The sequence below is a fragment of the Phalacrocorax carbo genome, chromosome 1 (genome assembly GCF_963921805.1).
Source record: "Phalacrocorax carbo chromosome 1, bPhaCar2.1, whole genome shotgun sequence".
NCBI classification, from domain to species: domain Eukaryota; kingdom Metazoa; phylum Chordata; class Aves; order Suliformes; family Phalacrocoracidae; genus Phalacrocorax; species Phalacrocorax carbo.
The window spans coordinates 62,921,134-62,938,340 of NC_087513.1; the positions used below are offsets into that span (position 1 = coordinate 62,921,134).

General features: G+C 41.5%; 1 protein-coding gene across 6 annotated transcripts in view; it reads right to left on the reverse strand.

Annotated features, from left to right (window-relative positions):
• The window catches only part of TBXAS1 (thromboxane A synthase 1), a 246,993-nt gene that overhangs the window by 180,518 nt on the left and 49,268 nt on the right, over window positions 1-17,207 (reverse strand). For all 6 annotated transcript variants that reach the window (XM_064456647.1, XM_064456593.1, XM_064456602.1 and 3 more), the window contains one exon: window positions 793-886. In XM_064456647.1, the coding sequence (XP_064312717.1) occupies window positions 793-886 (94 nt within the window). The remainder of the gene's footprint in view (window positions 1-792; window positions 887-17,207) is intronic.

Genomic DNA, 17,207 nt, shown 5'->3' on the forward strand with positions numbered 1-17,207 from the left:
GTATTCTCATTAATAATTCAAATCTCAGCATGGATATTGATGACCATGCACTTAAAAAAGGAAATTGGGCAGCAGCTGGAGTTAGCCCAGATTCCCTGAAAAGTTCTTGGAACACAAGAGAGATACACAAGAAAGATCCAACCAGAGAAATGGCAGCTCTTGGACCCTCAGAAGCATTACTGAAATAAAGTAAGGAACAAAAACACAGTATTAGCAGACTAAAGAAAGGGGATAGGTGAGAAAAATAAGGGAATGAAATCTGGAGGCAGAATCCCAATACTTCCACTTCCTCCCTCCTCTCAGTCCCAACATTTAGGGCACAGAGCAACAGCATTGAGTGGTACCTAATTCCAGTTACTGCTTAGGAGCAGGCAACGTTACAAGCTTTAAAATAAATGTGTACAATCAGCAAAAGCACAAACAAACAGAAAGGTCATAGGAGCCAAAAGCACTCAGAACAAACCAGTTGGGGCTAGTTACCATAATCTGCTCTATTCACATAACTAAGTTTGTTTCACTGAGGGCATGAACTTTCTTGGAAAAGCTCAAGTAATTAACTGCAGGAGCTTACACATTTTCTTTCCCTCAAGTTTACTTTACCCTGAAATTAGAGCTGCTTGCACACAACTGCTTCTACCAATTCACTCAAAAAGCTGAGTTTTGCTTGTTATTTCTAGGAGGAGATGCTTGAAGAGATGGTATTGCTGAAGTATAGGATTCCCTTCAATTTCTCCTAACTCCTCTCCAGTCTTCCCATCACTTTGGACAGATACAAAGAAAACTCTACCTTACCTCACGGAAAAAGAGCAGGTTTCCAATGAAAGGAAGAGGTGGAGGATGTCGGATCCCTACTTTGCTTAGTTTGGAGAACGCAGAGGTGGAGTACCTGGAAAAAATAAGGTAGTAAGTTAATTTTGGATCTTGTCACAATAGGACTTACCATAGTAATTGGTTCAGATGAATTCCCTGGATTCAGAGGGAGAAGGTGTTTTCTGTCTTGGCCAAACGGAACTGCCAACTTGACGACATTGCTCAGCAGTTCCTTAGGTCACAGAAATAAATGCAATACAGTTGTGCTTCCGAGGGGGCAAAAGAACAAAGGGACTCAAACACAGGCCTGCAAATTGAGCTGTGGAAATAGAGAGCTGCTTTTCTTCCCACAGAGGGTCTTGTAAGTCAGAAGCTACGTGAGATTATAAACGAGATCAAAATAGGCATTTGGGTTTTGACTACTGTGGCGCAGCTGGGAAGGAAGCAAGATAGATCTTCAGACTATTATTTTCTTATTCTTCCATCACCACTACCTATACAGATCACAGAACAAGAATTCAAACTAGTCTCAGTTGTGCATGAGCCAAGACACTGTCAGTACGTTCAAGTCAAGTCGAGTATTTGGGCCAGATATGCTGATTAAGTGATTTTCCAGCTGCCAGTCAGCAAATTAAACAAAGATAAAAAATACAGGGAAACAAAACCCAGACTGAAAAGCTTCATGCGTCCCTTGTTTCAGATGAAACTGTGGCATGTTGACAAGGACAATACCGGAAAAAAGAAAAACCCAACCCCAAATTCTTTCTCTTTTCCTCCCCTCCCCCTTTCTTAATACAAACAATGGATTTAAGTCAATGGACTTCAATTAGTGAAACCTGAAAGAGCAGGAGCTAACAGGAGCAGCTTTGATTAGCCAAAGACACAATAATGCTGAATACTATCACGCTGAACACTGTCACCAGGAGGACCAGGGCAAAAGATGTCTAAGATTAATAAAGGCTGTTAACCCTTAGCTCAGAGCAATAATACAGTTTTAAAGCTCTCCCCCTGCACAACAGTTCCATGTCTGGGGCAGTTTTGGCACATGCAACCACACTTTTTTGACAGCAAACTGAACTTGAAGCTCTGCTCAAATCCTTCATCTCTTACCAGGGTAGGTCTGAACTAACAAGCAGTCCTTTAACTTTGAGCCCCAAGTGCGATGAGGCTGTTTAGTCCTGGGCAGCAAATAAAATCTAGCCCAAAATAAAACTGTAAACTGCATATAGTGTAAGGGTTGTGAGTCCAACTGCTTTAGTCTGTCGAGCCTACAAGTCATCTGAGTGCCATAATAGACAGCAGAAGCAGTGCTCTCAGATCCAGATGGGCTGACTCCCTCTTAAACCCAGTGTACGGCCTTGTTGACTCTGAAAACTATGCTAACCCATTGCTATGACTTGGACTTCTCCTCCTTGAGGTCCAGTAATCAATACATGCCTCATTCAAAATGCCCCACATCATACAGGCAGGAGTATTCTGGTTTAAACTAATGGGCAAACAGTGCACAATTCTTGGGGGTCACGGAGGAGTAGGGAGAGAAAAGAGAGAAAGGACCAGGAAATGGTCCTTTCCTCCAGCAGAGGGGGAAAGCAAAGGAAAGTACGACGTTGCGAAATGAAATATATAAAATTAAGACAATTAAATCTCACATGAGCAGCAAAGCAGAATGAGACTTCAGTATTGGGTTAGTAGCTTTTTGTACTTGTTTCCTGAGAAGATTTCTTGCAGCACTGCACCTATTCTCTTAATAGGTTTTCTTTTGTGATGATATTTTTTTAAAAAATCATGATCAGAAGATACAGATTTGATAATTTTTAAATAGCAACAATGGGGTCTTTTTTTATGGGGCAGTACAAACCTTCACACACACAAATGCTCTCAGTAGAAATGATGTGTCTTCAGTCTATGCAAGGGCACTATTTCAGTATGACAGGGTATTGTGGAATAAAGGCACAGAAGTTGACATTTATTACACATTTTATACATATTATTGACTTTCTGGTTACTTAACTGCCTTAAAAAAATAAGAGTTTTTCTTTACTGAAATTGGTAATACTCCTGGGGAAAAAAAGTGTTTTAACTTCAAAACGACAAACAGCCTACACGATACATTTTCTTCCCCAAAGAGAGGATTTTTCCTGTTGTTTGAAATCTTCCTAAAGTGTCTTTGTGTCATAGCAAAGTCCTCATCTTCAGTACGTAAACAGTGGAAAAGATGAAAATCTCTCTTAATGGAAACCCGTCAGTTTTGTGGCATTTTATCCTGGATGTTTCCCCTGTAAAACACATGGCAGATCACAAGACACCAGGCTAGGGTGCAGTCAGCTGCTAATTCCACTGTACACCAGACACTCTGAAGAGTCCTGGTCTTCATGCACTGCAAAGCAAAAAGCGACTGCAACAGAGCCTTACACTACACAAAGTAAACTATGTGATCGCCAAATATTTAAAAAGAAGCAGAACTAATGAGTACAGTGCACCCAGTTTCACAAGCCAAGAAACACCCAGACTCTGAAGACTATTTATACTAGATGAGCAGTTCATCTTTGTCAGCTTCTGAACATTACTGGCAGCTCCATACAGCTGAGGATTTGCTTTCCTTTATCCCCTCCTAACGTGGTTCTCTCTGATGCTTTTTATTCAGTTACATTTGAAGTAGGTTTTCAAAAGGTAAGGAAACACGGTTTACAATGAGATGAGAAACAGAAGCACCGTAGTCAAGCTACACACTAAAATATTACAATGAAAAGGTAGCACCAGCAGGAAAAAAAAGAAATCGCATCAATAAACACATCTAGCTCTACCCTATGATTCTACAGTATTTCTGCTATTGTTGAAATATCTGCAGTTTTGCAGAAAAGAACAGTATACAAGTGCTTAAAGACTGACGGTGCTGCATGCGCAAAAGAAGGAAGATCTAACATTGCACAGGTAATCCTGACTTTGGCTATTTCTAACATAACAGCTTACGTTCTGCAACCTTAAATATTATTTTAAGAGCCTTTTCCCCACCTCTGCAATTTTTCAGCTCATTCCCACCATTTTGGGTGGGGGAGAGAGAGGAAGGAGTGACTTGGGGGCTTCTTTTAAAAGAGAAAAAAATAAAGACTGTCCTGTATAACACACAATGAACATCAGCAATACATGAATCTGACAGCTTCATGGCACAAACCTTTGCCTTTTCAGCCAGAAGCAACCGATAACTCGAACAGGCTAATTTATGTGATTCGGCTACTCAGCACGCCCACGACACACACTTGGCCAGTAACTCACAGAGCTGTGTGCTAAGCGCACTGGGAAAACAGCGGCTGGGTTTTGTTCCTGGGAAGGGGAGGTGGGCTAGAAGCTGGAAGAGTGCAAACAGGCCGGGTTGCCTTGCAGGCAGTCACAAGATGTTCATTTGGAAAAGCTGTACATCTAAATGAAACAGTTCTAAGCCTGCCTTATCACCAGTGGGAAGTCTTATTTCTCACTCTGCCACTTAACATGCTCCTGTGTTAATTTACCGCAAAAATTAATCTGATAGCAGGCAGGCTCCTCCTGTTGCTGTGGGTGCACAGTAAGGGTAGAAGACCAGTCAATGGACTAGAAGGGCTAAGTCAAATGCTATCTTGAAATAGAAGAGATACTGAGAGGTGACCAAGATGACCAAAGATATGGAACAATTCTGTACAAGGAACAAGCAAACAGGCTATAATCTTAATCCTGGAAAAAGAAGCAACTGATGCAGGATATGACAAATATATTTAGGATCCTGCATAGCTTAGAAAATAAAAAATATTACCCGCTATTTAAAAAAAAAAATTAAAATCCACCAATGAATATTCAGGTGGCAGGATTAAAAATGAAGCACTTTTTCAAGTGATCAATATACTAACTATGGAACTCCTTGCCATGGGATGTTGTCTATTCCAGAAACCTAAAAAGCTTCACAAAATCATTAAGCAAATTAATGAAAAGAAAAAAAAAAAAAAAAAATCAGCAGGCACTTTTAATTCATGAATTTCACAAACATAAGACACACGGAAAAAATTAAAGGGAAGGAGGGAAAAATAATCAAATTTATTTCCCTAAGCAGGGAACTAGTCTGTAAGCTTCCAATGGCAGAATAAGAGATTAGACTGTTATAAAACCTAAAAGATAAAACTTCAGACACTTCAGTTTTCTTAAGCAGAATAGAGGAAGGAGTCTTTGTGCAAAGGGAGGGGCATGAAAAGGATAAAACTCTGATGGCAGCAATATTTACTGGACAATCTAGCACGTCCTCACTCAAAGGAGAAACATACCCTAATATTTACACATGTAGGGCTTCCTGCTCAACTATTAATTTAAAACCCTGGCATTATATTTTGAACAAAGTGACAAGACATCAAAAGGAACCAGAGGAACAGCAGTAATGAAGTAGATCAATAAACAATTCAATAACTCTTTGAAGACGTTCAAATGGCCTCTCAGAGCTAGATGCTCTCTGTATATATTAAACACAACTGTTAAAAGAAAGTTAACATGCCAAATATATTCCCATAGGCCAGCAGGGCAGATTTCAGCTCGCTGAAATATTAACTTCTCTCCACAAAATACCATGCAAAAAATAAGGAGAAAGAGTTAAAATCAACAGATAATTAACATAAGTTATGATGGCTATATAATCAACAGAACTAGCCATCTGCCCAGCCAGGCCAGTGTTGATCAGTACTGCAAGAAAAAGTATTATACAGTCTACCATTAAGTGCAATTAATTTGTGTAGCACATAACATTACAGAGTTGCCAATTCTGCATCATAGAGTTCAACATACCACTGAAATTACCCTAAACTTCTCTCCGTAGAGAAAATGCATCATTCCTTCTACATCTAAGTAATGCACAACCTAATAATATCTGAAAGCTATAAACCAGGACACTCAGAGATAAAAACGTGATGTTATTTAATCTCATTGTTGGGAGCTGGGAGGTGCATCATTTTGGAAGACTGAGTGGGAAAACCATGTATTTTTCTGAGATAATAGAAATCATTCCTGCCAAACAAGAGATAATCAACATGCATTTTCACCTATTTGCCTGTATTTACATACGCCCATACCAGATCCCAGTTAACACTGGGATGTGTTTTGCTCACAAAGTAGTGATAATATGCAAAATAATGGTAGCCTCTCCAACATTACAATGATAGCTCATGTAAAAATATACAAGCAATCATGGGAGCACTGCCCAGGCAGCACAGTCTCACCAAAACTTTGATGATATCCCTGGGCTGGCTACAGAGTTAGACTTTCTGCTCTTGCACCTCTCTGGGAAATTTTGCATTCTGAATACTGCAGCAGGGTCACTGGAAAGTTGCCATCACACAAGCCTTTCCTCTGGTCTGATGCTCAGGATATTTAAGATAGAAAATCATTATCTGGTCCCATTCTGATAGAGGAAATCGCAGAACCCAGGTCTTGCAAGCGACTGAGTATTACAGCCAAAGTGTAGACCACCCCAGATGGATACAACCACCTCTGGTTATTACTTCCAAAAAGTTTACTTACTAAAAGTACAAACAAAACAAAACACAAAATTAAATCAGCTGTCCACCCCCAAAAGACAGATAAGTCCTGAAACACTCTCTCACAAAGCAGAAGAGAGGAAAAAATGGGGAAAGTAAATCCCTCTTATAACCTGTTCTAACCTTGATCAACAAAGGTTACCAAATTGCCCTTTACTGTTACCTAGCAGTACCCCAGTGAAAATGGAGGGTTTTGCTGAAAGGAAGTATACTCAGTTATGTAGAATACCAGGCTCAGAGTAAGGAATTATTACTATTCCTCAAAAAAAAAAAAAAAAAAGATACAGAATATCCACAAGTATCATTTCAGTATCATTCTAGAGGTAAGCTTCAAAAGAGACTTTAGCCATTTTGGGATGAGGCTGTTTGAATAATGCAATTTCATTTTCAAGCTCAACAAATCTATACTTTTTAACTATGAATTTGTAGGGCTGTAATACCAGTTTCAGAGATAATGAGAACTTCCATGTAACACTTGCTCTCCTTAATCACTTGCATGCACTCCCAGTGTTTTAATTTTGACATAATTGCACAAGAAAAAGACAGACATTACACACTTGCACCATCTGCCTCCACAGAGGCAGATGTTTTCCAGCTGCAAAACCTAAATGACCACAGGATTATTATTTCATTGAAACCTTTGCTAATGCACCAGGAATAATGTGAACAAAAGGCCAAATTATATGCCCAATATTAAATTTATACCTCATCTATCTGCTAACAATATTTTTTTAATCCTTACTGTTCTGGCCTGCTGAACAATTTTTTTAGCATCTCTTATCTTAAGAGAGAACTGATAGGCTCAAGGGACTGGTTGTAATAAGGCTGCAGGTTGTCACAGTGTGTTTAAAGTTTTGCTTTGATTTAAAAAAAGAAAAAAATTAGCAGTGAATCGAGGCCAATTAAATGAAAAAGCCAATACAGAAAAGCAACATGCTTCACCATGCTCTAGAGTAGCCCTGGGAGAGACAGATGGCCCATCCAGCAGGCCAATAACAATATTTCATCACCTCTCTCAGAGTGCAGCCCCTCCACACTAGGCGGTCACTCTTCCAAATAAAGAGCTTAAGAACAAGATTCATAAATCCACAGCTTCAGCCCTTCATCATTGGCTCAACACCTTTAAACAAAATGATGGAGGTCAACATCAGCAGAGTCTGTTGTGTCCTTATACCAACACATATCCTTGGGAAAGGAGGTGGGACCTCCACCCCATGTGGACGTAAAGGGTGGTCTCCTCACCAGGAGAGCCCAGAGCATCCCACTGTGGGGGTAGTGAGCACGCAGCTGTATGGTCCTTAGTCACCGGCTGGGGTTAAACCACGACATTGACACAGATATTGTGAGGCACACAGAAAAAAATGGTACCACCTCAAGGCCACGAGTGTTCTTGCTGCAACCAGGAAGACTGAAGCTTGCGTAAACAGGTGCATTGCTAGAAACACAGTTTTCAGAAAACAGAGTACAATTTTGTAAAGTTTTTCTTCCTCCCCACATAATTACATCTCTTAATTTTTTAATTGGACATCTTAATTGCATAATTAAAAGGACATGAAGTTTCAGCTTAATTAACCTTCCTAATTGTTATGCAAGTTCATAGCCTAGTGATGCAGCTCCATTTGCAGAAAACATGGCACCTCTTTCTATATGCATCTCAATCATTCCTACATACCAGGAATAATGGTACAGATGAGGGATGTAGTTTCATGTTTAAATTGAGGGAGGAAAATCTGCTTGGGCAGACCTAATGGACACAAGTTGCCCTCAGGAAGATTCTGACTGGGCACGAGAGGAAAATTTCTTACAGTGAGAACAGTCAACCATTGGAATAATCTCCCCAGGGAAGTGGCTGACTCCACCACATTGGACAATTTTAAGACTCAGCTGGACAGGGTGCTGGGCCACCTTGTCTAGACTGCTCTTCCTAGAAAGGTTGGAATAGATGATCCCTGAGGTCCCTTCCAACCTGGGATTCTGTGACTAGGAACCTGATCATTCTGACTTTTTATTGCCATAAAGGAGGTACTTACTAGGCCACTGGCCCATTATTTCATAGGGTCAAAAAGGGGTTGTAATGCTATGGTGGATGTAGTCCTGACACGTTATCTAGCATACACATCAAGTAGTGATGCACTGTGCAGGCAAAGCCAAGTTGTATTCCCACTAGCGCATACGTACCTCAGCTGCCTTTCAGTTTTTAATCCATGCAGTTCTGTTCTATCAGACAACTTGCTTGATGTCTCTTGCTGTCAGGCAGCTTGTTTTAGAGTTCAGGTCTTGTACCACATTCCTCAACAGCAACAGAGCCACCCAGTGCTATTAAAAAACAGCTGGCACAAGGGCTGTATGCAGTCACAGCCTGCCAGGGAAAGCCCTAAGAAAGGCAAAATTGCTTCAAGAGGCTCAATGCCTCCCAGTGCTTTTGGGCCTGAGACATCTTCCTTGACTGAAGGTGAGGTGGGGAATATAATCCTTCCTCCTTTTTTGAGATCAGCCTGCCAGTGTACATATGGCAGGGTGGCAGGCACCAAAGCATAGACAAAAAGAGTTACTGGAATAAACCTCCAGGCATCTTCCCCACTTGTAATCTCAAATGAGCGGCTCTGACAAACTGCAGGGACAATTCACCTCCCTTTAGACAGTTCTGGATAAACGCAGACAGGCCTCATGATTACACTGCACATGAAATAATTTATTTATTTTTAAGTTGACAGCAAGGGGCCACCATCCATCCCGGGCATGAACGTGGCAGAGGTCCTGCCAACCAGAAACAGATGTGATCAGGGCACCAGAGATCATTTCATAGTATACAAAGAGCCTGAATTAATAGTCCACAGACCAGCATTTCCTAACTTGTGTGTGCTTGACTTTACAACCTCAGTAATGTGCCTTTAATGCAATTTTCTGTGCAAGTTCTCAGGTTTTTTAAAAACTCATTAAAAATCCATCACATTGCATCATTTTGCATCCCCGGGGTCATCAAAAGACCCTAGGACTATGGCAGAGACCTTTGCCAAGTGAGCTAATGGCAGATCTGACAGAAAAAGCAGGTTGTCTTTCACGCAAGGGAGCTGCAAGGCAGAGCCTGCCAGAGGGCCTCTAATACTTTCTAAAAGAGAAAAACTAGCAAAATTTAAGAGTTCCTAAATCAAAATGCTAGGCTCCTTGCTGGGTGCTCACATTTTACCAGTGAGCCTTTGTCTGCTCCTCTGGAATCACGGCCACAACCCTGCTCTTCCTCATCCATGGTCCTGCCACCACTCCCAATCCCAATGCTTGCTTCTCACTTGAGCAGACCTGCACTGTTCCCCTCACCCAGCCTCTGCCTCACCTCCCATTGTGAGCTCCCCAACTGATCCCTTCCCAGCACAGTCCCATGCTGGTTTGTGTCAGCCATTCACCATCCCCCATGCAGCTATCTATCCCAGGACTACTTGCACAAGTCCTCTCTCCTTTCTTACCACTTCAACACCCACAGTACACAACGTTTTTCTCCTCCCTGGCTGTGCTGCACACAGGTGGTGGGTGAGTCAAGGGGTGCTGGTGGAGAGGTGAGACAGGCCTCTGCAGTTCTTGTGCCCAGTCCTCATTGATGCTATCACATGGGGGATCCATTACACAAATGCTTTTCACAGTCCTTGTAATTGGAGTAAGCTGAACTGCTCTGAGACTCTTGCTGCCTGGTCAACTCTCAGCACAGAGAAGAGGGGAATATGCTTAGCAAAGACAGAATCAAAAATATTAGCTTAATATCATATATAAACATAAGAGATTCTAGTGAATGTGTGCTAACTTCAATTTTTCAAAGACTTACAATTTGCCCAAGTTTGCCTGAGAAAAGCAAAAATTACATCCACTGACACAAAAGACCTCCCCTCACCAAATACTGAATTCTTGCATCAAAGATAATATAAAAATCAAACACCACTTCTAAAGAGTAATAATAAAAACCAGAAAGATTCCAAATATAAAACAAACTAACTAACATTTTTCTTTAGCCTTTGTCTCAGAAATTATGGAGCTCATTTTAACTGAAATTTTTCAATAATTCCACCTAAGGCAGACACCAGCCCAGGAAACTTCAACCCAGCTGCTTCAAGTGTGATAAAGCAATAGGCAATTGAAAATGGGAGCATCACACAACCTTAATTTGTGGTGCTCTCAGACCCGCCTATAATTAAGTATGCCAGATTAAAAATAAAGGAATTGATGTCTTTCAGTCTGAGAGTACATATAAAATCTCGGCTCATAGCTAGTTATTTTATGCAAGTTCTGATCCATTATAGTGGAGGGTAACAGTGACAATGTTGTCTGACCCTTAATTACAGGAATGATGCTATAATACTGAACATACCAGACAGCCTATGATAAACTTCAAATTAATACTGGAAACTCTGCCTGCTCCCCATGACTTGAAAACTGGGAGTATTCTGATGCCACAAGGCAAAGAATGCCTCCTCATTTTTTCTTTTCTTGCTCAGATTTTCATTCCTTTGTTTGGGAGAATGATGGAAAATGAAACAAAACCACCACAAATTATTAAATTACACTTCACACACACACACACGTTGGATTTCCACACCATACAGGTACAAAGGCGGAACAAACACCTCTGGAGGAGTGATCCCGTGGCCTGGCAGGTGGCTGAACCAGCCACACGAAGCAGCACAGAAGGACCCACTGGAAGTGAGAATGCTCCAGGAAACAAACGACAATCTGCTACAGCACGAAATATCACCGGTGCTGGCCGCAAAGCCCCAGAATTAAACAAGAGAAGCTACCATAAATACATATAAATAGTGCAAGTCCAGAGCTCTGCATTTTGCTCCGTGTCTTAATACCACTAGAATTTAAGCGAAGGGTGTCCGGAGCTCCCTTCGTGAACAGCAGAAAGGTGTGGTCACCAAGGAACATCACTGATTTCTGAAGCGAAGAAGAGACAATCCTTCTAACCTCAAGGCTCCTGCACACAGGAACAGTTACTGGAAGTACAGAAGTGAGTTCAAAGGCTTGTGGAAATACAGAAAATAAACTCAGCCTCCTCTTTTTCTTTGCACCTTACGCATGACTTCTTGAGTACCTATGGACTGACAAGAGTTGAGCCCACAGGAAAGAGGAATAACTCAGTCCTTTTCATAATGTGAATTCATCTTGTAAGAGACAAAGTAGATAGAGCAAGGAATATGCATAACACTTCTTCCCTACCACAGCATTAGCAGAACACCCTTTAACAACCACAGCTATGAGACAGGAAGAGCAGTGAAATTATTTCAACCACTTTTCAGTGTGCTTGAGCAGTCATTCACCATCACCAGCCCGAGTAAGCTATCATGGGCCACTAACAAAGGCTGATACCTACTACAAAACAGAAGGTAGTTGAATAGATGCCAAACAAAGCCAAAGAAAAAGCAGAATTTCAAAGAGACTGGATGAAAGGATCGCAGGAAGCAAACTTCAAGGAGAGTCTCCGAACTCGAAAAACTGCCTAAAAGAAGTGGGCTTAAGTGTTGCTCCCAAGTGCCACCCAGATTAAACGCAAAACAAAAGCAATCGGGGTTTCCTGGAGCTCTGAATCACACATTCAAGCCATAAAGAGATTGAGCAACCAACTACACACAGGAACAGCAACACTGAGTATTCAAAGTGTCAAACCCAGAGCAGAATGGACTGAGAAGTATTTTCCTTCTTTAATCACTGAAAAATGCAGTAATACCACACGTTACTTGTAAAACAGAATGTTGGACTGTTCAGATAGAGATATACTTTTTAAGCTGACATGTTTCTCTCTGAGCTTCTGGTTATAAAAAAAAGTGCTTGTTGTACATTATCTCATCTTCAGGCTGCACTTTGAAGTCCATTCTGGTCATTCCTCCACGACACAGACAAATTCCAATCCTTAAGAATAATTCTCTTAACTTTAAAAAGAAACCCTTGTTCAAGTCAGATAATTTTCATGTAGAGGCTGACATGGAAATGGCTTTCCTGGAACAGAGTTGATTTGCATTACTCGGTGTCATAGCACGTGACAGCTTACTCTGCAGCCTGCTTTTCTGGATCTTCCATAATCCACACAGCCAGAGTCCTCCTCTCCATGAAGCAGTTGTGCACATGACAGGAAGAGCTAATTTTAATGAAGTGTCTTTGCTCTCATATCGGTCATGTTCTTTCTCGAACTGTTTATCTGGCAGGCTCTTGGACGCAATTTGTAATCATTGCTCCCTGCTAACAAAGGAAAGACCATTACTGTTGCCTGTTCTTTTGACTCTTGGGTTCTTAACATCTGACATACTGTTGCACAAGTAATGTTCCGAATTAATCTGTTAAAGACCCTCTTCACAGCATCTCTCAAAGGACCTGCTACTGCACCCCTGTCCCAGCTCACCCTCTCTCCTTCAGTTAAACAGTCTCAAATGCTCCTGGCACATGAAAGCAAAACGCTTCAACGCCTCAACTGCAAATTCACTGAGACAGCGACCATCTTTCCATTATATCGCACAGCCTTCATGTGCTCAGTAGAGTCCTGATCTCTGACAGGGGTTCATAGCTCCTGCTGAAATGAAAACAATAAATAAATCATCATCATGGGGTCCCCTAAAGCAGAGGGAAGTCTGCTCACTGTCATTCGATTACTTTTTAACTACCACAATGAACAAAAATTCCAGAGGGAAGTAACAATAGCAAGTCATTGCCATGAACGATTCACCTTCAGAGAGGCAAGAGGACAGATGAAGCCGGAGAAGCCAGATTTCTTCACCCTCTCTGCCTGGGTGCAGATCAGTGATATTTTCCAGAGGCAGAACAAAGAAACTAGATGCTGATACACAGAGGTTTTAAAAGAGGTTAAGATGTTGATAAAAATAAAAGGACTGACAACAGAATTGGGATTGAGAGCAGAAGAGAATAAGAGCAAAGCACGACACAAATTACAAAAATCCTGGCAGGAAGAATGAGGCTTGTCAAAAGAAAAGGGTCTCTCAGCCAGCTAAAGTTTCAGAGAAGTCAAATACTGGAGATGGGATGCAGGATCCTCAACACTACCTTGAGCCACAAATAAGGAAGAGACCCTAATGCAAGGAAACATATTTGTCAGTTATTACAGTTGGATTTGTTTATTTCTTGTGCGAAAATATTTTTTTTTTTTTTTGGGGGGGGGGAGGGCTTATTACAGATCTGCATTGTTATTTTCAGCTTTAATTTGTCTCTAAGGAGCTAACCATAAGACAAAGCTGGAGGCCTGAAGACAAATACTTTTACTTACTGCCAAGCAGTTCGAATTTAGTGCCTGTCCTAAGTGAAGCTAGATTGGAATATCCAGTCGTGGCAAAAAGGCAATAGATAAAAATCTTATAATTAGAAGAATACAAAAAAGACACTCAGGAAAGCATTAGCACAGTCCAGTCAAACCAAGTAAAGTGTAGTAGTGCACAAATCTTACACACCATGTGCCAGCATGGCAATCTGGAAAAAGGTGACCCTCACTGGCCACTATCAGAGCTATGAAGATAAGCTTTAATTTTAATGTCTCCCCCAAGTGGTAAGTGAAACAGTGGTTGTAATTTAAAGGCCCAGGTAAGGTGATGCATTCCCATACTGGCATACCAACACTGCATAGCAGCTGCTTTATTTACTTTGTCACTACACTAGGACTAGCTAACTCAAGCTAATGTACTTTCAAATCCTTTAGGAAACCATACTTCTATATTTATGTATACATCCACATACGTCCATTCATGTGCATGCATATATACACACTAAATCTGTTCATTTCCACAAAGAACAAAATTAATATCTAACAATTTTGTATGTTTCAGATACTGTTCATCTTCCACAAGGGGTTCTGTACATCATGCTTTTGTTCACACTGAGCATCCATCTTTCACAAGCATCTATCCCTTGAAGGTGCATCTGCAGCAGAGGTGAGTTAAGATGACACCCTGCCATTGAGCAGCACCCTTCAGAAAGGGCTGTTTTCCTCCTCCTTGGGAAGCTCCCCTACTGAACAACACTCAGGGAAAGCCTAACATACAAGGCTGAAGATTTTCTATGCTACTGATCCACCAGTTACAGCTGGTTTTGTTTTCTTCTATTGTTTGGGCTGCCTGCTGGAGAACCTAGCCCTCCTCAACTCCATTTACTTCAAATCCCTGCAAAGGGCCAGAACCCACCCATGACTGCCACAGTAGCCTAAGGACCTGCGAGTTGGTGTAATGGCTTTCTGCTGTGGCAATTTCCCTTTCTTTGAGATGAAATACAAAACAATAACAAACTTCAAGGATACTTGGAAGAGGAAAGAGGAAAATGGAAGTTATGTGAGGAAGGAATTGGGTGGCTTCCTACTTGAATGGTTCAGAAGATTGATTGGCTTCACTTTTGCATCCACAGGTATCAGTACTTGGACAAACAATACTCTGAAAAAGCATTTCTTAAATTTAACACAATGGAAAAGGTGCAATTTCTAACTGAAGAAAAGATGAGGCAGCATCCTGCTGAAGGGGAACATTTTGAAAATTAAGTAGTGTCACATAACACATGCTTAACAAAATGGATAAGATATTCTGTGCTAACAATACTGATTTTTAACAAACCCTGGAACACTAGCGCAACTCAGAGCATTTGAAGGATTGCCAGCATAATCCCAAAATGTAAAGGGACAACAGGAAAGCAAAGGTAATAAGTCAATTAGCCTGACATCATCCTTACATAAAATAATGGAACTATCAATTTGGGATGCCATCAACAAGGAATTTGAGGACAAGCTAAAATTTAATTAATGCCTTTCAGTATTGTCAAACAAGCCTCTCATTTTGGGCTGGGGTGGTGATTTTTGGCAGAGGTATAGGCATGGTTGATAAATACAACTCTTCCAGTAGCACCTACTTGGGCTAGTCTAATGTGCTAGAATCACTAGACCATGTAATGTCTTGCCTAAGAGACCTCACTCTACATGAACAACTACCGTGACACCAAACTAGACAAACAAAAAAGTTGGCTCAATACTTGACCACAAAACTTGGCTGATAATGGTGAGGTATTAATCAGAGGGACTCTTACTAGGGGTATTTTCAGGGACAGTTTCTTATTCTTTAATAAAAGGAATCATGAGTTACAACCACTTAAATCTGACCCAGATTTTCTGTGTTAAGGAATGTGCCCACAGGTCTTTCTCTGGCATCCTGCTGCCATAGAGCCGTTGGAGTGTCCATCAGACTTGATGCTTGGAAATCTGTCCCTACAGCTATTTGACAGCTGTTGGGCATCACACACCACCAGCAATGATCTCACCCCCCTGAACTACAACAAACCCATCCTGGCCATGACATTTATATCGGTACAGTCCAGCCACCAGCTTATCTATTTGAGTAGGGCTGCAGGAGGCAGCTGAGACAATCTGAGAGATAACTGTGGCTGAAAAAAGTGGTTCCCTTCCCCCTACCACTCACCTCCACACATTCCCTCTTGCTGCTTTCTCTCTGTTCATCTGATCCCTGCCTGAGCTGATGCAGCCACTAAACCAGCAAACCAGCCCAGCAGAAATGAATTTATTTTGCTGGTGGTTTTGTATCCAAAAGGAGACGGAAGGGTGCCTGCGTAGTTAGCTAGATATGCCCACTGAGGCGTCAAATGAGTGCCAGAGTCAGCACCAGCAAGTGGGTGATGGGAAGGGGAACATCCCTTTTGGCAGCTGCAAGCTATTAGGTCAGCTCAGTCACTATGTGAAACGTTTCCCTTAAACAGAATGACTCTAAAGCTCTTTCCGGGCAAAGTTAACCACTGACGCAAAGACGGGTAGGATAGCACAGAGCAAAAAGGACAGGCTGCAGCTAAAGAACAGGGAAGTGAAGTCATTTGGCAGCCTGATGATACATCTAGGAAGCAGAAACAGAGGTCATACCTCCAGGATAGAAGGCTTTCCTTGGAAAGGTAACAGACATGTCCTAGGTCACTGCTGCAATTAGAGCTGGAAGCATAGCTGCTGGGGCTAGAAGCACCAGCCTAATCCCCAGATGTATCAAAAGGCTATACTAGGCAGAAGTGAGGAAATAACATGTAGTGCATAGGCAAGACAGCTGTCCAAGAGTTGCACACAGTCCTGTCCCACTGCTGTTCAGGAAAGGTGTGGGAATACTGGGTGGAGCTTGAAGGATGCTTGTAGAAAGAGACCTAAGGATGGGAAAGAAAAAAACAGAACAACTTTTAAGCGGGAAGCTTAAGGAGCTCAGCACAGTGTATTGAACAGAAAGCTGAAAGGTGCCTTGACTGCTGCCTGCAAATACTTACACAGGAACAAGCTCTGACAGCAAGCAGCTTTCCATCCTCCCTGACAATGCCAAAATACTCACAGAGCTGCATATAGACATTACAGAAATGTAATCCTGACCCTGAATTCAGATGCCATTTCTTGGGATGGAGGGCATGTAAAGATTAAGACAGTTTACCAGGGAATTAGGTGGACTCATTATAGCTTTCAGAAGAAAGCTCCCCTTTATTTTTAAAAACAAAAAAGACCCCCAACAAATAAAGGGCAACCAAACAAAAACCCACAGCACTTCCCCCTACAAAGTCTAAAGGGAAACACACAGCCTGAATACACAGGAAGTCAAACTAGATAGAAGCATAGCTCATTCTGGTCTATAAATAAACAAGTGATTAACTATTGCTCTAATTGTTGTTTGCTATTGATGGAAGGAGGACTATTTTCCTCCTCTTCCATCAGGGAGGGATTTGTGCTACCAATAGAAATCAGTGACAAAGTCATGGAACTGGCCCTTTCCACACCAATACAGTCACACAGCTAAAGACAGCAACAAAAAGGCTTTGGTTAGAAATTGCCCACAGCTTATCTGCAAAGAC